The sequence below is a fragment of the Glossina fuscipes genome, unplaced genomic scaffold (genome assembly GCF_014805625.2).
Source record: "Glossina fuscipes isolate IAEA_lab_2018 unplaced genomic scaffold, Yale_Gfus_2 28, whole genome shotgun sequence".
In the NCBI taxonomy this organism is placed as follows: domain Eukaryota; kingdom Metazoa; phylum Arthropoda; class Insecta; order Diptera; family Glossinidae; genus Glossina; species Glossina fuscipes.
In genome coordinates, this window is record NW_023998423.1 from 13,483,660 (window position 1) to 13,511,631 (window position 27,972).

The 27,972-nt window shown below is 33.4% G+C and overlaps 1 protein-coding gene across 2 annotated transcripts in view; it reads right to left on the bottom strand.

Moving 5' to 3' along the window:
- The window catches only part of LOC119636673 (matrix metalloproteinase-2), a 394,606-nt gene that overhangs the window by 321,790 nt on the left and 44,844 nt on the right, over positions 1–27,972 (bottom strand). The window contains exons 2-3 of one of the 2 annotated variants that reach the window (XM_038032204.1): positions 6,508–6,609; positions 6,237–6,427 (exon numbers count right to left, since the gene is read on the bottom strand). In XM_038032204.1, coding sequence (XP_037888132.1) covers positions 6,237–6,427; positions 6,508–6,609 — 293 coding nt within the window. Of the gene's footprint in view, positions 1–6,236; positions 6,428–6,507; positions 6,610–27,972 lie in introns of those variants that run through there. The other variant, XM_038032207.1, reaches the window with a different exon arrangement.

Consider the following 27,972-nt stretch of genomic DNA (forward strand, 5'->3'; position numbering starts at 1 on the left):
AATCAAAAAAAAAAAAAAAAACCAAAAAAAAAACAAGCAAAAAAGAAAAGAAAGAGAAAAAAAAAAAAAAAAAAAAGAAACAGCAATCTCAACACACAGATGAAAATTCCCAGATATTCAAATAGATACTGCATGCAAGAGGCAAAAAAACGTAAGAATAACTTCGACAATCATCATAAAGAGAAAATAAGTAAAATAAAAAAAAAGAAAAAGGAGTAACTTTTTCATAACAACGTCTATGGCATGCATTCATGACAGAGCTAAGCTAATCAATGTCTATCGCATTCATACATAAATATGTGTGCGTCTAAACCCCGCCAGCTGTGAATTGACCGTTTAAGTAAATCATAGGAAGATTTCTTTAAGATTACTTTTCATTACTTATTCACACTTGGAAGTAAAGATTAAAATTTAAATTGAAAAGATTTTCTTCTGATAGTAGACACAATAGGACTGACTGGCCTCTTCATAAGCGCGAGACGGTATGATAACTTTATTACATCTTTTTAACATTCGGCAGACGACACACTAAGTCACCTGAACCATAATTATCATTATTCCTTTTTCCATCTTGTCGCATGATCTTTCATCTCTCTTGTTCGTTTGTCGATTCGTACTATCCGTATATCCATTTTAGCCAGCCCATCTAGTTAGTATTATGTTCATATCGGTTACAATTCTAAAGTCAGGATAGTTTTTGCGCTATTTGCACGTCTGTACGTCTCTCTAGTGGAACATTCATCATCGTTCCTATGCTTATCCCTTAACATGCTTATTTAATGTCGATTGATCTGTGAGACTTTCTTCCATTTACCAATTTACGTCTTCCCATCTGCCTCCCCTCCCGCGCGTCTATCTATCGTTTGTTATTGGAGGATTGGAAAATGCAATTCTTAGCTTAGATTCATTGATTCACGCCCAAAACCCAGCCCGATATGTCATATGACCTTCTACGTTCTCGTTGCTCTATTCTCGCATGTGCACCATCACTTCGTCCGTTCGTATACCGTTCCTACTGTGCCTAGCCAATAAAAGAGCAGATAGTTCAGATTATGAAAATAATCCAAACAATTCAGTACCGGATTAACTGACGCAAGCTGAGAAAGATTAATAACCCGCACGCAGATGTAATGGCGAATAGTGATACACCAGCTAGCTACACTAAAATAATTCAAACTATTGCACGTTTGAAAACCGTTGCGATATTTCATTTCATTTCTGACAACCTTAACTATATGATCAGCCTCGGCTAACACATTATTCGCTATATATATATATATATATTTGGATACGCGTGTAAAAGATATCACCAGAATTTTTTTGGCTAATAGCGTTTTACGCAGGAGATTCGAGGGACACATGTCTATCCTCGTATCTTCGTACTCGTTGATTATATATATTCACATTCGGCCCGACACACATACGTGACTTTTCCTGTCATTGACCGTCTTGCTCACCATTCCAAACGTTTCCAGTTTCGAGTCGAAATTTCACAAGAATTACTTCCTCTCCTTACTAACCTCTCTTCTCTAGAAAGAATCGTTGCTGATCGTTACTTTATCGCTACGTATGAAGGACATATCTTGAGGGATCTCTCTCTTATCGCATGTCTTTTAATATAAATTAAATAAATGAGGGATTTGATTTAGTTTTCATGCCTCAAAAGTAATGAGCACGAAGTTTGGCATACCGAGTTTTTCGATAGCCTAAGGTATAAAATGAAGACACGACTTTTACGAGTCCAAAGATTTATTTTTACACTTCAATCGTATTCTTCCACGAGCCTTAAAAAATCAAGACTTGCTTTAGAGTTCGTGGTTTTGATGCGTGCAATGAAGCCTAACGGGGATTTTTGGAAAATCTCTCAAAAATTCTTAAAATTTCTTGAAAGCATTTCCGTATAGTTTCGTTAGCGTTAGTTAATTACATGAATGAAATCGTGTTACGTAAAGGCTGAATGCCTTACAAAAATCCCATAAAACGTGCTGTTGATGTATTTACAAGCATGTAAATAAATATGTTTGTTTTCGAATAGAAAATACGCTTCATTACAGACCGTACGCGCACAACCCACAGTAACGATAGATAGACATGAGCATATATATAACAACATATCTAGTGATTTAAAATAAGCATAAATAATTGCATTAAACTATAAAATGCAATTAAATTGGGCGTGCAAATGTGCGTGTGCGTGTGCATGCGTGTGTATATATATGTGTGCTTTGTATATATATATATACACTTTTGTATAGTAAAACTAAACGTTTTGTTTATTAAATTAAGTTGATGCCGTACGTCGATGAAATTCAAATCCATGACTGGCTGTTTGTAGAAATGCAATATAGTTACGTAGTTAGAAAGAGAGAAAGCAAAGAAATTAGTCTCGTTCTTTACTTAGTTGTGTATGGTGTTATACTGGCAATATTTGATAGTATGGTTGGTTATGCTGTTCGTATGTTGTTATGCATATGTATGAGTATCGAGTTGATGATGATATTATTGAAATGCAAATGCCAGTGTACATGCCCAAGGATTTGCTTCAAATACGTACTTCGTTGTTGTAAGGCCAAACAGGTTCACACAACAATAATGAAAGAGAAACAAAATAGGATTCACAAGCAGATGTCCTCGGGAAGAAATTGTTTTAAAAGATGATATTTAAAGAATGGGAAAGACAAGAAAGCAAACAAGAAAGGATCGCGACGACAAGGCCAAAAATATATGCGAGCGAATGAGGTTTGCATATGTAATTGAATATTATGTAGAACGCATACATTTTCGCATACGTAGATAGCCTCAATAGCTGTTTTATAAACAATAATAGATGACTGACTCTACACAGAAGTACACATCATACTTATCTAACAAACAAGAACCTGCCATCTATATGAATATATATGCATCGCCATATAATATAATATTTATTTAGATGCGCAGGACATGGACAATTTCCGCTATACACATTAAATGGATAGATAAAGCGTAACAATTTTGTACGCTTTCATGAGAATATTTCTATTGATATCTTATAATTAATTAAGCGAAACAAATTTATAACAACAGATCATTAATTTAAATGATATTAGTTTCTGGGATTTTTCGACAAATTTCTTTACCCTAAACAGGCTAACGTTTGCAAATAACAATTAAACGATCAAAAAAAAAAAAAAAAAAAAAAAAACAAGAAAAAAGTAAAAAAGACAACAAAGAATGAGGAAAAAAAAATAAAAAAAAAGGAGGCAAACAAAGCTCAATGCAATGTTTTTATGCTTAATTATGTAATTTGCATAAAATACTAATTTTATAGTATCAGCTGTTGCTTAATACAGCAGCAGCATAGCATAATATTCAAGTTTTTCATTTTTCTTCGCTCTCCGCTCTAAGCTTCGAGTTGGATGAAAAAAAGCAATATTCGTTAACACTTGTATAATATATAAAATTCAATTTGGCGCAAAATGTTTAATGAACTTTGAAACATGCTTGTCGACAAGATTTCACAACAACAACAACAATAACAACGACAACAACTTCATCATTTCTTTAGTTTATAAAAAAAAACAACTTGAAAAAAATAATAAAAAAAAAAAAAAAACTGAAAGAGAACGAAATACAAAGTTGCATACAATTGATAAATACGCTCTTAAGGGCCCACAACAAAAACAACCATTAGTATTAATATCGTGTGCTGTGTTTGCTTTATCATCATCAAACTTGTAATTATCTCATACTAAAACTATGTAATGTATAGTGTCGCCGAAAGTAATGAGTAAAACTGAACTGTCGATCTTATGCTAGAATTTGTATGTAGAGGAAAAGTGAAGCAAACCTATCTTGAAAAAGATAACTTTTCTATTAACTACACATCAAATTCCAAATCTTTTTCATATAATTTGTTAGCTCCAGCATTGATGGATTGCTTTGTAGTGTATTAAGCTCATTTTCCGGTACTTACGGGCTGTGCTTGGATTGAATTGCTATAAGACTCTTTTCAATCTGCTCTGTGTAAAAACTACCCGGAATTATTAAATAAAATTAAAAAAACATAGTACACTGTTCAAAAACTAAGACCAATATTCAAGTTCAATTGCGCAAATAAATCGAATAACAGCAGCGCTGTTGCAAATATCTGTGTCAAACTTCACATCCGAAAAGTCATTAGGGTTTCAGCTGTGCATACAAAAACCAATGTATGACAAAAAAGGGTAGATCTTCCCTATGTTTACAATACGTGATTTTGTTGAGGAAGGAATTTGCATTAAATTTGCGAAATGAAATTTCTTGTGCAAAAACGTTTACGATGTTGCAGACGACCGTTGGTGGGCAGACTTTGTTGGAAAGAAAGATTGACAAGTTATTTAAACAGTTCAAAAGAAAGCCAAGTTCGGATTGAAGAGGAACAGCGCTCGGCACGACAATGCGCCTCTACCGATTTAAGTCACGTTAAACATATCAAAAATTCGGAGCTCAAAACCCATCGATTAACAATCGGAACGCAAGAGTCAACAAAATTTTAAAAAATATTTTGCAACCTATTCAACTGATTTAGGTTCATTTGACATCTGACAATTTCCTAAGTTTAAGAGGATCCTCCCGGGACAACGTTTTGACTCGAGTGAAGACATACGAGCCGAATCGCAGAAAACTTTGTTTTAATGGTCATCTCGGAAATCGACTATAACAACTATTTCGAGGATTGGAAAAAATGTTAGCATAATTGTATAGCCTCTGAAGGGGGTTACTTTGAAGGCGGCGAAATATTGGAATAGCCAACAGATTTAAAAATGACAAAAATATTGTTGGTGTCACCTTTTGAACGCAGTATACCTCAAAATTTATTTACCCCCGCCCTCAAAGTATTACTTGTCAGTGCATGATCCGATTCTCCTCAGCCTGATTAACATATGACTGCTAGGTCCACTAGTGAATTTCTTTTATGCCTTCAATTGCTTAAGAACGTACGCTAAACTATTTGAGATGAGGACTTTTCGCTCACTTTGCTAATCTTTGATGAGCTGCTCTTCAAGTCTTATGAAAATGAGCAGAAAGTCAGAAAGATGGAAGATTTCACAGGTACATGCCCAGTAATTAATACTTGCTATAACCAATCAACATCAATAATTGTATATAACGCGTAGACAATTGTAAATAATACGTCGATAATGGGTTGCTTTACAATTACTAATAAGAAGAAAGGAGAGTCGTCCCGTGAATGTAAAGTGAAATAATATATGAAATGGAAAAATGCCTGATAACGTTGACTTAATTACATAAGTAAGGGTTGATTTTAATGAAGTAATGAAGTAAAGAATGGTCTTTATTAGGAAAACTATATACTATTGCATGCATTTTATGTGGACGGGGTACTGAATATTTTTTAATATTTTTGAAAAGGTTTAAAAGTGAAAAACAAATTTTTCTTCTTAAGTATTTTCCGCATGGAAACACCACTAGACGAAAATTGAGCTAAATAGTGAAAGAGAAAGTAAACGAGCTCTACTACGAGTGAAAGCAAAATTTATGGAAATCTTCGTCTACGTCAGTAAGCATATACTATATAAAGTATATCCTCCTACAAAGATTGTAAAGCACGATGAAAAAGTGTACACTTTAACATTTAGAGCAAGAAAAAAAAAAAAAAAAGAAAAAAACCGAGAAACTTTTGAATGTCATAAAGGACGAATGCATTCTTAACGTTAAAAACGAAACGAAATAAATGCGGAGTAAATCTTGTTAATAAAATTTTTGCTTCGGTTCACTCTTTAACTAGTTAAGGTTAAAGATTTCCTTTTAAAACTAACCCTCGAATAGAAAGTAGTGTATGTGCATAAACATAGATACATGTATATGCTTATCATTCTGAATATACAAGGGGGTGAGTATTACTTTCGTTTAGTTTTAACCCCTTGTGCCCGCGACTCATTCTCATAGTCACTTCTTCTTCTATCTTCTGTCGTTATCTTTATATCAATGCGGTGTCTTAGCGTCATCATGCATTTAGTAATGAAAATTAATTCAGATTTCTTTTCATGTTTCTTTTGCGTTATGAAATTGCGCTATAAAAATTACAATTAACACGTTACAGTTCGTTTAGCATTAAAATTAATTGAAAATATTGCAAATTGTGGAAGAGATAAGTTGTTATGCTATTAAAAGCATCACTTCTTGATGTCGTGCCCTTCTATTTGTCATTTTTTAAAATGATTTTAAAAGCGATGGAAAACTTCTTAACTTACCTCCATGTTAAATCTGTTTTATCCCATTTAGGTCCTTGCAGTACGTAACGTTTGATGCGATGACTATGATGCAAATTATCCGGTGAGAATGTTGTCGTTTGATTACTATCGCCTACACCGCAACGTGGCTTACGAATAAGTTTGCGTGTGGCGGCATCTATTTCGCCGGTCACTGGAATGTTGCCAAAACGCTTTACAAAAAAAATGAAAATACATTTTTTAACTGTTAAAAGTTTGCCAAATGTGGTTAAAAAAAAAAAATTTAACCTACCTGTAGATTTCTAATGGCTTCCTTAAGCTGTTCTTCGGTGCGCAATGCCCCCGTTTCTATGTCTGATTTCGGTAGGTAATCAAACTCCATCAAATAATTGTACTGAAATGTGTTCAAAATGAGAGAATATCGCTTATTAGCATACATGACTACTATATGGGCATTAAGCCAACAACAAGTAACCGCATTTAGTTGCATTAAATAAATGCATGAATATTTATGATATTGCACTTAGTGGCCAGTTGGATCTTCTTTCTTTCTTTTGCTCCTATTTTTTAACTTGCAACTAATCCGTTTCTAAAGCTTAAGCTATGACGGTGGTAACATCCCCGATTTTCATTTCAAAGATTTTAGTGCCAAATTATCAAACTGTTGCCAGTTCCGAGATAACAAAAAAAAAATATATATATATATATATATAAAAAAAAATAAAAAAAACTGGAACCAACACACTCAAACCCTATTACTTATAACAAATAATGCTTTCTTTGCATTTTCTCATTCTTATCATTGCAGTTTTTGGCCTGATTTTTTCTTCTTTTTTTTTTTTTTTTTTTTTTTTTTGTTTTTTTTTTTTTTTTTTTTTTAATCGTATTCCTCTTATCCTACACTTTCAGATTTCTTTATATAATGTGTTTTAGTTCACTTCCTTCTCTTTATATCAACATTTTGGCTACATTTGCATCATCGGTCCTATTAAATATGATAACAATGCTAAATACATTTATCTCTAAGTATCTTTAACTATATATACATGTGGTGGTAACAGATGTGTAGGTGTTCTGTGCTGTGTTGTGTTGTGTTGTGTTTTGTGTAGATTAACTGGAAAATGTTTTTGGCAACGACTTCAAAAGATACATTAGCTTATTATGGGCAAAAAAAAAAAAAAACAAACAAACCAAACAACTAGTTTTTCTTTTATTTTATGACATAGTTTTGTGTTGTTGTTGCTGCTACTGTTGTTGTTTTTGTTTTTGTAGTTATATTATATCCTAAAAAATATTAAAAATACAATGCACACCTACATCGTTGTTAACGATAAAGATAATGAAGTAAATGCACAAACTTTTTCAGATTAGCATACATTTTAATGAAGTTGTAAAACTAGGAAAATTTTCTAAGCCAATATTAACAATAATATTATGGAATAGAAAAATGTTATGCAATTCAAAGGATTTTTCATATCAAACAAGATATAAGGAGTCCTTATAAATGAAAATGGTATAAATCTTCTATCTCTCGTCTTTTCGGATACATAATCGCTTTCGTTTCATTCAATTTAAAACAAGTTAAAACGTTATAAGAGGAAAAAGCTGACCATTAAACACGTCACACGTTTTCGCTTAGTATTCGCTGACTATTGTCATAAGACATCAAAAAGGACTTATAATACCCTACAAGGGTATATTAACTTCGTGCGGTCGCATGTAAGTCGCAAAAGGGTTTAAGATGAACCCACCTTTTATTATACTGATTGATTCAGAATCCTAAGCCTGTCTGTCTGCCTGTCCGGTTGATGTCTGTCGATGTAAATTTGTGTTTAAGCTAAAGGTCGTAATTTTTAAAATATTTTGATGAAATATGATACAGTGACGTGTTTTCACCCAACTACAAATGCTGTTGAAAATGGTTCGACTACTCCACATATAAGGTCCTATTCTGAAAAGTCGTTATATGGAAAAACAATGACGATTTCCAAAATTTTTTCGGTAAAAGTGATTAAGTAGTAGTTTGTCCGCATTCTAAATTGGTATGAAAACTTTGGACCGGTTGGAGCAATTTTTTCATCTTCCTCTCATAGAACCGTTCCTGCGGAAACCAAAGCTTTATATGGTAAAAAGGTCGTCCCTCTAATATTTATATATTAAGATTAGCTCATAATTGTAAATTGATAAAAAAAAATCCATCTCACCGGATTTGGATCACCTTGGTCTATTTTTTGGAAAAAAAACTTCATTGGTAATTTTTTTGTGATGAAAATTTACTTATGATAGTAGTTAAATAAAAAAAGTAAGTGGACCTAATTTGAGCCATTCATATAAAAAATCTCTTGGTCTCTTAACAACTTATAGGAGCGTTTCAGCAAAACAAATAAATGGAAGTTGGATTACATAGGTCTATGTTTTTTTGGATCTCTACTTATATAGGCGGATTCGCGAAACTCAAACTCTTAGTTGGAGAGAAAATCTAACCTTTCAATATGCAGGCGTTCATGAAACCTATGGCTTTGCATAAGAATGGTGCAAGAAAAGGAGCGAATAACTGTACTAGGCGAAGTGGTGTAGGGTATGTAATAGTTGGCGTCGCCCGAATATAATGTTCTTACTAGTTTGTATTACATATCATGACGCATATAAACATTTACTTTTCTTTCTAAACAACATTTTCCAAACGAGCTAATGCCCCGAAGCAAACTCGCATCAGCGATCTCCATTTATACTCTGCTTTTGTCAAATTATTATGCACATTTTCTGCAGTTTATCGCCAATTATGTTCGTGCAGCTTGCTACAACTTTGCTGTGGGCAAAAGCAAGCTTAATATTTTCTAGACAACCATATGTGTTTCAGCATTAAAAATTTTAACGATAAAGTGTAATCATAGTTGACATGTACAAGTGATTATCAGAAAGTGTAATCGGTATGACGATAAAAGTTATACCACTCTTTTAGCTCTCTTAACACATCATAACATTGTTAACAGCGCTTTCGAGATATAATTGTATAAGCTTAAACCATAACAAGCTTATTTTTTTTATTTATTTATTTATTCATATTGTTTGCGAAACATTTTCAGCCAATAACAACATTGAAGAACAACATAAAAACTTCTAAAGCATAATGTATCATTAATTTTAGTTGTTGCGACCGCCTTGAAAAATATGCGCTAAATTTATGCCACAAAAAATAATGTATTACAAAATACTACCATTTTCCCATAACTCCGAGTATTTCCCAACAATGAGAACTAACTGGTTAAGAGAGTAGGTTTTTCTTTTACTTTTCAATAAAGAAAAGTAAAAGCTTAAACTAAATTATTCCAGAGAAAATAATTAAAAATAAAGAAACCATTAAGCAAGCAGCAAGAAAAAAGAAATAATCAAATAGTGTTCTAATAATAGTTTTATACAAATGAATGAATGCTCCCTAGCACGCGTACCACATGTCGAGCGAAAGTCCACGCAAGTAATAGGTGTGCAAGAAAATTCATTAAAAAGTACTCGTTACAAAGTTTACTAATCGAGATGCACACAGTCACCATCTTCGACTTTTTGCCACTTAACTGGTACCGTCGCCATGGAAATCTCTCGTGGTTTCGAGGTTTACCGGGTTTGCACACCGCTGTGAACTCTTGATTTGCTGCATCGATCTGAGCATGCGGCAATCGGCACAAAGCAGGTTTGCAGACTAAGCCTCGTGCAGTGGAAGTTCTTAGCCCAAGTTAAAGATCACTTCCTGTGCTCCTGGATTGATTTTTCGAGTTCTTTGGGCTTTGTATCGTTCAGATGTAACAGTTTTAGAATTTCGCAGCAGATGATTACTTTACAGTCCCACCAAGAGCGCAGTAGCATTTTCTGGGCATGAAAAATCGGATTTGCAAGGGACGTGAATGGCTACACTGGACCAACTCATGCTTTCGTTTTGTCCAGGATTGTCGTATAGGATTCATTTCGTGCTGCACGTAATAATTTGATGAAATTCTTCATCTAGCACCTTTTGAAAAGCTTTCTCGCCATCAAGGCTTACCAACTGTTTCCCTGCTTACTACATTTTCAGCCCAAGCCAACTTAATCATTACAGTAACTTTAGCCGCATTGTTTTTCTCAGTTGAAAACAGAATAAGAAGACAACTTCTATATAATTAAATTGAAACTTATACCGTACAATTATCAATGTAAAATTTATCTATACCTGAAAGGGCGAGAGAAATGCACGCGACAGATATGTTCTGTAAACCATTCAATTTCAATACACAGAACTTATTTCTACACCTAATAGATACGAATGCTTAGTGAAAAACAGTTCACATACCTAAGTGAATACTTACGAGGAAAGACCAGTCAGTTTGGCATTAGCTAAGCACAAACAAAACGAAATATGAGGAAAGGTGTAGGTGAGTATTTCTAAGCAAAGAATGTTCGCATTGCAGTGAAAAGTTGATGATCGCCTTTATTTAATCTACAACTAATTGGATAAATGATAAACACAAATTACTTTCATTGCCTCTTGTAGCAAACGCCACAGCACATTCTCTTAAATAATCCGCAATTTTCTCAATGAACGCCATGAGATGTATGCCGGGTAAGGTAATATATGATCATGATAAGTAATGATTGCTTTCGTAATATTTGATAACCGGTTTCTCTTAAGGTAGGCTATTCGGTCGGTTGTGCGTAATTTCAAGTGGTGGCCACTTGAATACATAATAACGTATTCCGTCTGTACTAGTAATCGGATAATGTCTAACCACTTGTTTAGCGAGAGAAACAGTATTCAAAACTAAACAGACACGATTGGAAGACTTTACTTCTCGCTTGAGGCACAATGCAAAACACTTTAAAGACTCTTCGCGCTCATTTACAATAATTGTTTTTGTAATTACATATTCCGGGATTGGCTAAATTCTGCTCATACTCGATAGATTTTAGTGTTTTGTGATAGTGAATGCAATAAATCAAAACGGAGAGCAAAAGTTAAATTATTATGCGAAACTAATATAATTATATTAATATGAATATTAATATCCTTTGATACTATTGATATAAATATTTATTCATTTATTTAAAACTATAATAACAGACAAACACTTATTGATTATGTTGTTGTGCTGCTTTCAATAATAAATTTATTATATTAAATAATTGTAATATAAATCATTTCATTTATATATGTTGTTAACCGTAAGCTGTACTAAAGGCAGAATAGTTCACTGATACTGTTGTTGTTATTGACTTTTTAATGACCGCAAAAATTAATTAAATGATATATATATTAAATCTAGTGTAATAATAAAAAGCAACAAAAAAAAGAAAATTAAAAAAAAAGAACTACAAAAAACTCAGAGGAGTTGAATTGAAAGCAATACGGAATTAAACTGAAATGATCCGAATGAATAACATTTTCTGATATTGCGATAGAAAGATAAGTGAAAGATAAAAAAAAAAAAAAAAAAACGTAATAATAAATGAAAGCATATGTCCATGGTGTTTATAAATGAATTGGACTTGAAAGCAAACAAAGGCATTTAGCCAATTATACAGTGTATGTCAACAGTAATCTGACAGTTACATCATTATCGATATTATTGTTTCTTGTTCTGCGCCTTCTTCGTTTTCTTTTCGATACTTAACACGTAACCAAGAATGGCAAATAATTGAAGATCAACAAAGCAATGTCGGAAGAGAGAGAGCAAGCAGTGTTGTTTTGAACACTTTCGAACTGTTATCACGTTTTGCAATATATTTGGCAAAGAACTAATTCGACCATGAATTTGATGATCTTTCTAGCCTACATGAGAGAAGGGGAAGATCGTTTTAATCATTCACATAGCCATAACACAACTATAGTGCAGCTGCCTCATCGCATAATTGTTTTATAAGATATGCACATGTTCGCCCGATAACATTATCTCTCCGTTAGCCTCTTTTGATATTCAAATCGTATACGTTTCCTTTACGAAGGAAGTAATAATAAACATTTTTTCTTAAGGTAACCCCCTTCTCTTCAGCTGACTGATTACTTCCCAGATATACATTTCAATAATTCCTATGTGATATTCATTAATAATAAATAGAGGAACTAATCAACACACATTTATAGTTATCTGGGTCTATATATTTTCTTTTACTTTGCAATATGCAAGTTTTCAACACATCGAACTGTAAACCTCATACTACTACTTACTACCAAGGACGAAAAATGTACAGCAATAAATAAAGATAAAAATGTTGTTCACCTATCTCCACTCTACTGCCTGTAGCCGAATTGGTTTTGAAAACAGGCAAAAAAGAATATTTATAAAGAATTTAATGAAATCTGCGTGATCTTCTTTCATCAACTTGGACATGCATGGAAGCTATAAAGTACATTTTTATATCATCACTTTTAAATCTATCTGCTTATACGACCTACCAAGTGAATGATCATTTTTTAAATACTCTGTATGCTTATACAATTTAGATATAAATGTGTTTAAAAGTGAGCACAAAATATATACAATATTATAAAATATATTTTTCTTCGAGGCTTTTGCATACTTGTATACTTCGCAAATGAATAAAATATGCAAAAATCTATATATAAATTTTAAATAATAAAATTGACATATGAAATCTCTGAGCAATTTGTCACATAGACAGCTAGGCATATGGCTTTATAGATAAAAGTGCAATTTTGCAGAGAATTAGAGAGAAATGGCAAATAGAGAAATGCATAAATAAACTAAAGCAGACTACAAAGTAACCAAATTTGATTGAAACTCGTGATATATTTTTATATATATGAAAAAGTACGCCATTCATGATTATTAACAAACGACTAGCTTGTGATTGCAAGCACTCAGTGTCCACTCGTACGCGAATATTTAGTTGTGTTCTCGCTTTGCGACAAGTTCTTTCAAATCTAAATCGATATAGTATTTAAGAATCAATTCAATATCCAAGTTCAATAACTCTTACACGATGTATTTTAATAGCGGGAAAACTTAAGACTACTTTGGCAATCAAGGCCGATATTCTTTCATTTACCTTTATAGGAATTCTACGCTATTCTTAAACTAAATATCTTTTCTTTTCCACTTTGAATAATGCACGTAAGCGAAGGTGTTTTTTGGGCCATAATAAATAGAAAGATCAAGCTTATCGTGCTATGGGCATTAATTAATAGATTGGCAACTAAGTTTAGGCGAATTCTTCAACATTTCAGCATTAAATATTTTCGCATAATTTTGTACTTCATTCCAAAGAAGATGTTTTGTTCTAGCCTAAAACAGTTCTTTTTTTTTTTTGGTTAATTTTCAGATCATCAAAATGGAATGTCAACTTAACTTCCTTGCTCATCATTGCTCAACTCTTGGATGCAAGCAATAATTTCTGTACTGGGGACGAGAACTGGCACTTGCTTATTGATATGAAGCAGCACAAGGAATGGCTTAGTTTCGGCAAAAAAGCGAGACCGCGCAGAAACGAAGATTTGGGAAGGAAGTTGCGGGAGTCTACCGAACAATCAATGCGGAGTACTCTGCGTTTAATAGATGGAACGCATCACGACGATTATTTAAAAGTGGGAAGCAGATGGAGTTTTTTTGCTGCACCACAACTTCCCTCGCCTTATCGTCCCTAAGATCAAGGAAGCTTGGCTGGGAAGTGCTGCCACACACGCCGTGCTCTTGCAGGAATCTACCGAACAATCAATGCGGAGTACTCTGCGTTTAATAGATGGAACGCATCGCGACGACTATTTAAAAGCAGGAACCAGATGGAATTTTTTTGCTGCACGACAACTTCCGTCGCCTTATCGTCCTTAAGATCAAGGAAGCATGACTGGGAAATGCAGCCACACACGTCGTGCTCTCTCGTTCTGGAATCAATGGATCACTACCTTTTCCGTTTTCCAAGTCTTATTTAATACTGATGGAGAATTGAGAGCTTAGTTGTAGACAATTTTCGAATCGAAACTGGGTGACCCTCACTACCAAAGGGGGCAGTGGAAATCATGTTAAATGTTGGGCACACATTATAGATTGATTAATTAGTTGCTAATTTTTTATTAAAATTAAATTAACTTTTAAAGAACGGCAGAAATTTATTTGCCAATGTGATATAAATAAAGTATATTTTTTCTTGTCCCAAATTGAATAAAAAAGTTAATATACTTTTAGGCATTCAGTGCAATAACATTTGCATCGAACATGATTATCTATATAGAGAAGAATTTTTTTTTTTTAAATCGAATTTTCAATAAATTTAAGTAGATAATCTATAAACGGCAGTTCCTCTGAGCTTAAGGTTCTATTACTAAAGGAGAAACTGTGCATAAATGTCAAAAGACCATTAGTTGGAATGTATTTAGAACATTTTTTGACAGCTACTTTATGTCAAATGTCAAAATTAGACTCATAATATACGACACGCACCATTTCTTTGATATGTAAAACATAACGGCAATGTAAATATGTATATACATATATACAGAGATATATACTTATATATACCTATTAACTTATTTGTGTCATATATGCTAGTGTTACGTATGCCAAACATTTATGCACGTCAAATTCATATACACAAATGTGCTCATGTGCATACACAAGCACACAAAAGCGTACGGAATAATATTACATATAAAAGTACTGTGTTCGTATTATCGCTTACGCATATAACTAAGAAATGTTAAGTTATAACAGAGTGTCAGCATTTATGTAATCTAGAAATACCATAGAGGTGTGTAGGTGCACGTGTGCGCCATGTAATGCCTTTTCCTGTATGTGTGTCTGTAAGTGACATAATTGAAATTGGCATAAAGTGGAAACTCATGTTTGTAAATTAAGATGAATTTCTACCTTTTCTCAATTCTAACACACGCGCGCACATACACCTAACTTATATAAAACAGGATATATAAGTATTGTCGAATACAAGACAAACTTACAAGGCTTTGCGTTATAAAGTGCGTGTAATAAAGTTAAGTGGTATGCAATCACATACATCTCATATATATATATATATATATATACGTTTACTATATTACCAATAACAGCAGCAAACAACTTAATTATAAACGTTCGGCATAGTAACATAGTAAATAACGCAGTCATGATATTTGTGTGTGTTGAGCATAAATCGTCATTTTCATAATCCTCATCATTAGCAGCATAATTTTTTTTTCTTTTGTCTCGTACAGCCTATGCTATATGTTTTGAAGTATTTCGAGTGCGTTTAAGTGATTTTCAATTACATTTAAAAGTAACAGGCGTTTAGTGTGCACTCAGGGATTTCCAATTGATTCCAAAGGGTTGCCATTTGTATGAAAATCCCTCGAATATTTCAAATTAAAATACTCAGCTAATAGGTTGACAAAACCGAAGCAGCTTTAAAGAAGCAAGTAAATTAGTTGGCTCTAATACCGTTCTTGTCACCCTACGATGGTTTCAAGTCAATATATAAAATCGGCGAAATATTTTGCTGATAATTTTTACATATTTACAATGGATCGGACACATTAATCCTTTGCATTCTTACTATCTTCAGTCAATAAAAAAAAAAAAAAAAAAAACAAACCCAAGTATTCGGAATGTAATACATTTACTAATTGAAAGAAAACCAAAGGATAAAGATTATAGTAGGCCATAGTCCACAGCTAAATACCGTCCGCTTAATACAATTATTTACATATCATTCAAAACAATGGGTGTTTTCAAAATGTGGGAATTTAAAAAAAAAAAGCAGCCCGATTTGAACCAGTTTTAATAGAGTTCGTTCATGCTCCAAAACGAATTTAATCATAACGCGGCAAAAATATGCAGCCTGTAACACAACAATGTCGGAATGACAGAGGGACGGACAAGCACACTTGCTTAGATCGACTCATAGAGTCATTATGTATTTTATCACAAACGGTTTCTCTCGTAATTTACAAGGTATCAAAAAAACATACAAACAAACTACATTGGGTTACCGCAGAGCGTGTTGGTGTTGGTATCAGAGCATAAACAAAGGCTACTGACTGAGCAGGAAGCTAAGAAACCTGACTATCAAGTCGGTATACGTGGATCTAATGGTTAGTGCTTCAGACACCACTTTAACTGCGACTGTGGCAAAAAGCACAACCCATTGAGCAAACACCTTCCGGGCGTTACTGGCGCACAGTTTTTTTTTTTCTTTTACCATGGTCTTGCTTATATACGTATTGTGTGCGAGGTGTATTAAACGCAAAAAAAATTAGCTGCAACATCGTCACGAAAAGCAAACGTGTGACCAAAAGTTCTCTTCGCTGTCCTTAAAATGAGTTGCAAGTTGCAAAATGTTTTTCTTCCCAGAAATCAGAAATTTTCTTAAATCCCCACTGTTTTTCTCAAAAAAAAATCCCCAGACCAAGGAGGTACAATACTTTGACTACAGGATCAAGCTTGTTTAGGTCCTTCCAACTAATTGTAGCTTCTTTATCTTGCACCCTAAGACTTGTGGAACTTTAAACTGGATCTTGATTTCAAGCTTAAGGTACATGAAATTCATTTCTTTTCAAATTTAATAAAACATTTTTAGTTTTTGTTTTTTTTTTTTTTTTAGGTATGCATAAAAGAATCACTGCACAAAATTTCCTGACTTTTTCGCTTTGTTTTTAATCGCTGCATGTCCAAAACACTATTTGATTGCTCCGCTCACTCTTTGCGAGTTTTTCTTTTTGATAGGTTCTCCTACATTTTTTTTTGTATTATTTATGAGACATGAGCTTTACATTCTTTTGCGGCCGAAGCGACTCTCAGTCAAGACAATATTCTTATGTACAGGTAGACATTGACATATACCATCCTGTTTATATGATTACTTGGAATTATATTTTTCAAAAGTCTCTGAACGGAAATTGCTTTGAGAATGTTTAAAATAATATAAATAATAATTATAATGCATAAATCTATACGAGCGAGACGAGACATCTGAATATCTTAGCTTAGATATGAGTTAGTCTTGTTGTTGCTTGTTTGTCCCTTTGAAACATTGCTGTTGTTGTTGTTGTTGTTGTTTTATAACCAAAATCTTTTAGTTATGTCAATATAAAGACAACAATTAATTATTATAAGAAGCAGTCACAGTCAGTCAGTTAAAGTAACCAAAATTGACTTGACATGTCTTCAAGTCGATGTATATGCCTACGTCCGTCATACGTTTGTATTCCTGTTTGCTAGCCTTTTGTCTATATATATATATATATATATTTCCGTACAAATTGTTTTAATGTTTTTGTGTTGTGTTTTCTTGTGCACGTCAAATTGCTTAACTAAATGCTTTAATCTAATGTTCGTCTATCGATGTTTTTCTACCGGTTTCTCTTAATTTAGTTTCCGTTACATTTTATGCATATATTGGTTGCTTTTATTCTATTTTGTTTCAGGTTTTTTTTTTGTTTTTTTATTTATTTCTTTATTTATTTTTTCTTTTCTGCTCAGCAATATAATAAATTTATCAATTTTTGGTTACTTTTAGTTTAGTGATTTTGCCAAAGTGATGTTTATATATGTATATCCTTCTTATTTGCTTAGACTGGCGAGCGCATTTCAAAATATATATGAGTTCGTGTAGTTGCTTTATTACCTAAAATAATAATTTATATTATAATACATTACACAATGCAGTGCGGTAACGAGGCAACGTATATCGAGAGAGGAATAAAAAGATTCAAGGCATGTATTATTTAAATTTATATTTAAGGATTTCGTACGTGTTTCATTTGTGCATTGAATTCTAATGAGCTTTGAAAATATGATTTCGTTTTCAAAATGATTTTTACGTAAGTATCAAATTTTCATATATAAGGCATTATGTATTTGTAGATTCAGTCAATCGACTGATTGGTCAGCTGGATAACAACTGACAACTGTTCATTCATTCATTCAATCATTCACTTTTGTTGTCTCTTCACATATTATGATAATATGTTAAGTAAGGAAAAAAAAAAAAAGATTTATATATACATATAGATATATATATAGATATAGATATATATATGTACATATAGATATATATATATATATATGTATATAATGTAAAATTATTATATATTCGTAAAATTAAATTGACCTAATTCATAATTTAGTGATTATTTCACAATTCAGTAAATGTTTGATTTCATGATAAATTATATTCTACGGAAATGTTTGAATTAAATGTGAATGAATGTATTTATGTAAAAATTTTATTGATAAAATTTATATTTGGTTGAGATTTGATATCAACTATAACATTTATATTGGCAATTATGTATTATTAGTAATTATTGCATCCATCCACATATACAAATATGTATCGTATACATAATCACTTAATAATAAAAGCAGACATTTGGCTTAGCATATTTATCAATATTAAGCACAGAAGAGCTAGGGATGCTCAGGCATAGGAAAGCGCATGCGAGGGTTTAAAACTTGCAATTGTTGTTATTACATTATTAATTAGCACGTCTCCGGTTTACGAAATACTTTAACATCGCATAGTAAATCTTTTCTATTTATATTTAAATCAAACGAGTTTTGTTTTTTTTTTTTATAGTTTAGTAACATCTTAACTGGCTGGTGTCTGTGATCAATTTTGTGCTAATATGATGGGGAAGCAACAGTAACTTGTTTTTGAGAATAGTTAGAAGTCAAAGCTAAGCTATTAAACCAATTGGACGATTGGATAAAGCTATAGGTTGCATTTTTGATGAGAAAGTCTCTAGAAATCACAGCAATGTGGGGAACACGCATCGCCGAAACTTAAATTTTAAAAGTTATCCGCTCATGAATGCACCACACAATGATCAGCATAGTTCCCCATCCCGAGGCTCCCAATCGATTTGTTGTTAGCATTCTTCAGTTTTTAAAAGTTGAGATAGAAATTTCAAAATTAGCGGAAGCATGCTAAACTTGGTGAGACGCCGTTAACATCAATTATTTTCCCCTGATGGATGAATGGATAAAAATTATAAAATATATGAATTCTTGAAGACGTCAACGACTTGTTATAAAGGAATGTTTAGCTCTGCGCGGCATTCGAAGGTCACGTAGCATGGCGACATTGTATCATTTATGATCACGAAACTATATTCTCTAATTTACTCAAGACCAAGAAGAAAGTCTAATGACAAACTATTGGTATTTCGAACAGTGAAAGTACATATCTTCAGCATTTTCGGTGCAATGACAAAAATTGCAAGAAAAAAGTGATCCTAATCAAATCTACATCTGTGCGCGCGGAAACACCCATGGCCGTTTAATGACCGAGTTATGTGGAAGTCGAGCTCACCATGCCGTCTATTCGACCACGCTTCTAGGTCCGGAATGAGACGATGAGTTCAACTGCCACCCTACTCCAGCGACTCTGCCATTCCTCAGCGAACCGAAGTTTTCTCGTCGTTAAGCCTAATCAACCCGCCCTAGCTCGATTCGCATTATGCAAGCGATTACCAATGCCGCGTCTTCTGACGCCGAGTGATATGCCGCGCTAACTCTTAGACCACAAAGTCGATATGCTGCCATAATGCCTCTTCACTATAATGGCACCGCGGGTGTTTTTTGCCAAACGGGGGAGCCATATAGCATAGTTGCTAGCAGCAACATTGGAATGACGTTTCTACAGCCCAAGCTAGGGCCTCGTGTTTCGTAATAGTTGCGCTAAAATCTTTGCTGCCTTTGTTACTCTTCCACTCGTGAGCTGCAGGAGCTTCTGACATATTACCTTGCATCCGATCGTGAATCTTAGTTATTTTATGGTTTCTTGGGAGCGTATAAAACGATTGCATTAAATCATTGATGATGAAGTCATTACGAAAAACTAAATTTGCTCAGACTATTTTTATCAGAGAAATTTACTGAATGCAAATGATTAATGCTACAACTACAATACAAATTTAATTTATGGCCCTGAGCTGGGAACATTTTATACTAAATATTAATACCTTGTTTGCCTCTTGTAATACTGAGCTTTCTAAAAGGAGAAGCAGAGGAAGAAGAAAGACTTGCAACAACCAAGTCGGTTACGTTAATCAAAAATGTAGACATTACGCTGGAGTGCTGATGTGTATCTTGCTAGATAAATCGATAATGTCCTCATCTTCCGAGCTCTCTGCCAAGTTTTTATCCTATGGTTCGGACTTTACAAGGCTACCGAGGACTATATATTAAATGAAATAAACAATTTTTCTTTTTATTGAATTCTAAAAGTTCAATACTTTTTAGACGGCTTTTTAAAAAACATAATTTAAGTATATTACCATATAAGTAAGTAAGCGATAACATAGTAAATAATGAGTTGTTAATGCCATTTAGCCGGAGTCTTATGTTTTGTGAGGAAAATCAATCACAACTTCAGCAATTGTTCAATACAAAATAAAAATAAATAACAAATGGCATTAATTGTCACGAGTGCAATCTACGCTAACATATTGTTGTTAGCATACTTGTATAAGAAAAAACACGCTACAGATAAATAAAAAGACAGCAAATAAAGAAACTAATTATGTGAAAAAATTTATACATTATATGAAAAGCATATATATATATATATATATAAAGAACAAATGCATAGACACATAGACAGTCAATGACAGCAACAGTGACATTTTGCTAAATTGCGATTTTTTCATATTCGCAATCTAGAAAAAAAGTTTATTGATTATAAATGAATGTTCATTGGTGTAAGAAAAAAAAAAAAAAAAAAAAAAAAAATTAGAAATGAGAAATGACTAATTGCGATTAAATTAATGATGAAATGAAGTCAGTTACAGATTAAAGATTAAATTAAAAACTTTTAATAATTCATTTTAAGGTCGACACATAAAGAACTTGAAAGTAAATGCAATCAACAGCAATATTTTTGCTCCTTTAATAAAAAAACATATCATGATCACATATTGTATTCATAGCCACTCCTTCTTTCATACACATAATGAATGACAACTAGTGCAGGATAATAAATATAAAGCTTTTTTTTCTTACTCTTTGTAAATTGCTTACTGCCACATAAAATGCGGCTCAGTACATAAGGCTTCGACATGTTAATGTAAACATAAACGGATAGTCATACATAAATACATACATACATATATACATACATATATATTTATGTATAACTGTTCAGAAATTACACATTCATAAAAATGTTGATGATGTAGAGTTCAAAATGAAAAAAAAAAAAAGAGGAAAAAAAAAACTTCAAAAGTTTGCTGACTTTACATAGAAAATTAAGTGTAAAATTTTCATCGGTGTGCGTTCATCCTTTTTTTCATATTTTACATAAAATAAACAAAACTCAATAGAGGGCAAATGTTGAATGACTAACAGAGTTAGCGAGCACATGAATTGAAATGAATATCAAAAACTAGCAGTGAATGCCTACCTAACATATGCCCTAAGTCAACGGATTTCTCTCAAAAGGTAAAGCTTATGATTTAATTTCAATTCATTCAATATTGGCGAAGTTCTGGTTCTGACACCTAATGATTTTTCTCATTTATTTCGTTTTTGATTTAATTTTTCTCCTTCACTTACATTACCTTGTTCTTGTTCTCTTTTCAAAAATGTCCATAGGCTAGAATGCGTTCAATTCGAAAAATGTTTCACTTTGAAATTCATTTTTAATTCAAATGAAAGAAGTATTAACTCTGCGCTTCGAGGTGCATTTCCAGGTTCGTAAAAGTTTACTTAGCTCTAGATTTATGGTGAGTGCAAGTTAGCCTCCTTATACTTATAGAAATACTAGATGTAGTGTGCATAAGAGTTCTTCATTTTTCTTTTTAAAGTTTACTTCGAAAGGGGAGCACAACCACCGCAGGCATTGCCAGCAATTCCAAATTTAGATCAAATTAAAAATTTTTTTTCAAAATTTCCTTAAATCTGTTTCTGCTTAATCTAACATATAAAGCTTTGTGTACTTATCCCTTCCCGAAACCAGTCGACTATTTGTCTTGACTTGGAGCATGCATTCTCCATCTTTTCCATTGTTAAGCGCAATATGGATTAAAAGCAAAAAATTGTAAAAATATATTAATGTTATACACTGCCCAGTACTGCAAGTCCTTCTCTATATCAGCTATACTTGCTTGTCTACCGTAATCGCTGCTAAAATACAAAATGATAACTAGCGTCTCCGTTAAGCAGAACAATTTGCACCAATTGGTGGGTCCTATTGACCGACGAGTGCGAAAAAGAGAAAGCTGATATCGGCTACTGCTTGTGCACTGGACAAAGCAATATTAACCTTATTCAACATCCTTAAGATTCTGTAGCAATTATGCAATTGTCGCAGAACTTTCCAAACGACCCTTCTCGGCAATCAGGCGAGAAATGTTCGCATTGTAGATATTCCCCACGCAGTATGACCACGAGCAACTGTTTTGCATGGAGCGATTTTCCTTGAGTTACGTGACTTTCATAGTTACCCACATTACAACGAACTATACTGGCTTTGAGACCTAAAATCATTCTTGCGTTGTCCGCATTTCAAACAATTTTTTATTTTGAAATGAAAAATGTTGACTTAGCAGTGCCATGCTCCCGGCGCCTCTACTACTTCTTAGATAAATACAAAAGTGCAATGACGCGTTCAAATCGTGTGGACTTCCATAGTAATGTGACTCCATAGAAAATAAACCTGCTAGCAAGCATCTCCTGGGACTCGCTTTCTCTGCGGGGAGTTTTCTTTTGCCGAAGTTGCCGAACAGTTAGCTTCGAATTTATAGATGGAAGATTTCCCATAAGACAATAAGCGCAATGTAAGTTTGCAGGCGAACAGTTTTTGAACGTCGAAAAGCACTCCTTACTATTGAAACTTTTCACGAGAGTTACAAACGTTTAGCAAAGGCGATTGCGTGCCGAAATTTTTTAAAGCTTGAAAATAAATCAACCGAAATAAGTTGCAAGTGCTGAGTGGACACGAAAGCGCTTACAAGCAATTCTGTAAAATTCAGCGAATGCTATGAATCATGTTTTTAAGCCTCTTCCTTGAGTACACAATTTCAACAACTGTAGTGTGATGATGAAATATGTAGAACCAGTACACAAATAAAATATTGTTGCAATTTTATTAGCCGAAAATCGGGAGAATGGGAAAAAGAGAAAGAGAAAGAGATATACAATAACAAATGCCAAGTTATGTAAACAACAAAGTTCTAATCGTATACAGCGTCACACATATACAACGAACACAAACACGCATATACAAACCCGCGTGCTCTCGCGCACACAAGCCATATTGCAGTTTAGGGCTTTATGAAATTGCATGTAATAGTTATACTTTAACAGGATAACTCTGCATTCAGTTGTAAAGTTATTTAAACTTGGAAAAAAACTGACAAAGCACAAAACAAAATACAACAAAAAAATAAAATAAAATAAAGTGCAAAGAAAGGGAAAGAATGAAAAAAGTAAACTTGCAAATTGTATATGAGGTGGTCGGTCGGTCGGTCGGTCGGTGTTAGTCCTTGCGGTTTAACGCATCATCTAACTTGTGTGAAAGTCGATGTTTGCACCTAACGACTCCGACGCCTTATAAATTCCTGCAGCATCGTTTTGCTTTCCTTGGTTTTTTACATTCCAAGCATAAAATTTATGATATTTACAATTGCATCAGCAACGAACAAAGCACAATGTCTCTTCTACTGTCAGCCCGCCGCACTACAGTTGTTTAGGGATTTTGAGTCGGCCCTCTTAGCAATGCGCGATTTGTTGCTCGTAGTTGGTTGGCATTTCGTAATCAACAAGTGTTTTTTTTTTTTTTTTCCTATATTTTCGCTTTTGCTTTTCTCTACATTTTCCACACGGAAACATCGTCGTCGTTGTCGTTGTCGTCGTCGTCGTCGTCGTCGTCGTCGTCTAAACAGAGTGTTCAAAGTGTGCTGTTTCATCACTATCGGTACCGTGCACAACTACTTCATACTTTTCAGTTAGGCAACTAGTCGGCCAGCCATCCAACTAGCCTCTCTCCATAGATTTTTTGTTGCCTACGATATTGAATTGCATGAGAATGTTGTTGCTCTTATGTTGTATGACTTCTCGTTTCCGCCTGCGTTAGTGTTGGAAATGCAGCGCTTTATTTGTGAGTTGATTGCTTTGCTATAAATTGAAGCCAGTGTTTGTGTGTGTGTGTGTATGTGTGTGTGTTGATTAAATGTTCGCTGGTGTTCGCTGTTCTGGGGTTTGCAGCTTTACACTCAATTTCTTTCTACATCAACTTTTTGCTAATAGGAAATGAGGATGTCTATGGCTGCGTATACATGTATGCGCGCGCGTCTAGGGGACACCTTTTCTTTATAAGATTTCATTATCCGGCGAATGATTTTAATTAATTAAATTTGTGTATGAGTTTTTCCTTTTATTTATTTATTTTTTTTTTTTTTTTTTCTAATAATTAATCCGTTGTAAGGACAACCAACAACACTGAAGCGATAGATAATATGGAAAACAAAATTGTTTCGAACATAATAATCTTGGATGATGTGTGAAGTAAAAGGATAATAGAAAGTTTTACTCAGCTTAAAGGAGTACCTTTTCCATATTATTTTGCTTTAATTCAATGTTTCGGCTTTTTAAAAAGTATTACGCCTTTTGCTTGTGATTTGAAATTTTCTATTCATTCGTTTTGCAACAACAAAACTTATTAAAAATCGAATCGAGTAAATACTTACACAGTTAAATTATTTTTTAATGTGTGCTTACTTTTACAGTTATAATCAAGTAGTTAAGCTGATAAGTCTGTTGCAAAGCTTATAAAGCAACCTATCACTGATAAGAAATCATTGACAATAAGTACTTATGGATTATTGATAGTGATTAAAGAGACTAACGCATCACATTTGTTGGGAGATTGCTTTAACAGCGAGCGCAGCATATAACGAATGACTTTTCACCAGCAAAGGTAATCATGAAGGGAATAACTATTGAGGAAATTGCTTTTAATTCTGCTAAACTGAAATCAGGGACACGAAGCGATTGAAACTCACGAGTTTTAAACAGATAGATGGTAATCGACAAAAGAGAACTTTAAGAAAGTTCGAACATAAGATGATGCATGACCTTTATAACAAAAGTATGACAGATAAATCGCATGACTTTATAGATAATTGATTTTATATGTTGTGTTAGTATTAGTCGATAAAAATTTAAATTGTAGAGTTTTTGAAAAATTCGATAAGCATTTGCGTTACTATTGTCCACAAGGTGTTCTAATTGACTATTCCGACGCATCGCATAGACTCGAACAATTAAATAGAACCAATTAGTTCTTAGAATGATATATAGATGTAATCACTACTGATAAATCCAGACTGTATCGACTTTCAAGCGAAGTGTGGCAAAATTTCATGACACTCCTTCTCCATTAGCTGACATATTCCAGTTGTGTTAGTGACGCTCCTTATGTTTTGGCAAAACAATGGAGAAAGTTATATTTCATGTGTAGTGTCATAACTATATTTCTGCATAATTTTAATTGAGCCATGTTAGGATGTTCAAGAACTCCGTCAAGATGATTGGTAAATGCGTCTGTTACTTAAACTGGAATTCATCTTCACACCCTTGAATCTATGACATTTTTGACCTAATAGGAACCACACCCTTTTCAAATTTGTGAAGCGTACGACGCACGAACTTTCTTTTCGTTTAAACCTAGTACATACATATACGAAACCGGTGTAACTTGGCTGATGACGTATCTTGTATGGCTACAACCATTTCTTTCCTTTAACCTGCCAATAACAAGTCATCCTTAGTTCTGTAATTACATTTTTAGAACAAAAAAAAAAAACTCCCCTATATATAGGGTATCCTTTTTCTGCTGTAACTACGACGTATTGAGATTGAGTAAAAACACAAGACAAACAAAATCAAGTAAATTCTGTTATTTTATAATAATAAGTGTGCTTTTTTTTCCAAGTTTTTCTATTATTTGAACCTACATGGCCGTATTTTTCATTTTTCAACATCGAAAGTCCGCCATAAAATAAATTAAGAAAAAAATCGCTCTTGTTTGTTCCACAATCTATTAGCAATGATCAAAACGTCACGTTTAGAGAAACAAAGGTGTTCCTAGTTCAATGTCCGGCGTGTACTCGACTGACCGATTTAGATCTTTGGCAAATGAGTGTCCATCCCTTCTTTGAAGGTGCGTACAAGCAGAAGGAAGTTACAAGTAAAAGAAATTTGCGAGAAGAAATTTGAAGAGATTTGCGTTTCGTTTTCTTTCTATGCTTCCAGGATGCCAGGCATTCGTGATTATTATGAAAAAAAGAAATAGAAACAAGTAAGAATATTATAGTCGGACAAGGCCGACCATTAAATACCCTACACCGCATTGTCTAACACAATTGTTATTCTTGTATGAAATAACTATCGTAGGTAAATTTTATTGGCTTTTCTGCTACACAATTTCCGTGAAAATCATTATATAAGATAGCATCCAATAACAGGCCGAGATAGTCCAAATTTGATATAGTTACTCTTGTTATGTTAAATTACGTTTTGTCGTACGACCTTCAATAACCGTAAAAGTTATCATGCCACTTCTTCTAGTCACTTTCACGGAGAATTTTGGAAAATTGCAATTAACGACGAAAATTAATATAACGACTTTTCAGAATAGGGTGTTTTTTGGGAGTGGTCGAAAAATTAGGCCGTTTCGAACCATTTTTAAGAGCATTCATCTTTAGGTCAAAACACGTCACTGTATAAAATTTCGTCAAAATATCTTCAAAATTGCGATCTGTAGGTTAAACACATATTTACATGGACAGACAGACAGACAGACACGCTTAAATCAATCCATATTATGATTCTAAATCGATCGGTATAATAAAAAAAATGGTCTATCTTAAGCCTTTCTGCGTGTTACATACGCCCACACTAACTTAGTATACTCTGTATCGCAAAAGGCGTAGGATGTAATGATCAAAACACAGATTTACTTAGGGGTCAACCGAAAGCTTCTAAATCAATAAGTAATTCATACGGCTTTCTTTGCCCGATGTTTTGGTCACATTCTGGAGCCCTCTTTCGCAAAACATTAGGAAACGGCGTCTTGGCTGATGATTTACTAAGTCATTCTAATCTATTCAATCAGCGTATAGCGGTTGCTTCTAGCTATGCTGACAATATCACTTATGTTATCTTTGCTATGATGGATGAATGATTGAGGAAAGGTTTTAAGTTGTCAAGCTGCAGTTGCAAACTTTGCAGGCAAACATGAACCTGGGAATAAAATTTTAAAGTAGACTGAAAGTCAGAAAAAGATATGAGTTGGTGTTCATCCAATTTTTTCGTATCCTCCAACGCTGCTAACAGTTTATCGGCTTTTAATTTTCCTTAAGACAGATCAAGAATTTGCAACGCGTTCATTTCCCCAAAAACGATTCCACTTTTCTAGCTAGGCTTAAATATATATTTTTTAATATTACTTAAGTTTTATAATTATTTTTGCTGTTATTAAATATATTATATATAGCCGATCTTAGTACATTATATAATAGTTGTATAGTGCAAGCAAAATGTTATGAATTTTAGCAAAGGCACAAATCTAAAAATATGTAGGCCGTCGTAATTTCTGCTATACTCGATGCATTGATATTTAATTTACGTAAATATATAAACTAAAGATTGCAGAAATGGTAAACGGATGAAATAAATTCTTATGCAGGTGCCATAAAGATCAGGCAATAATTATACATTGTAATTAATGTTTACGTAAAAATAAAGTTTATATTCATAAACATTGTCGTGTATATATA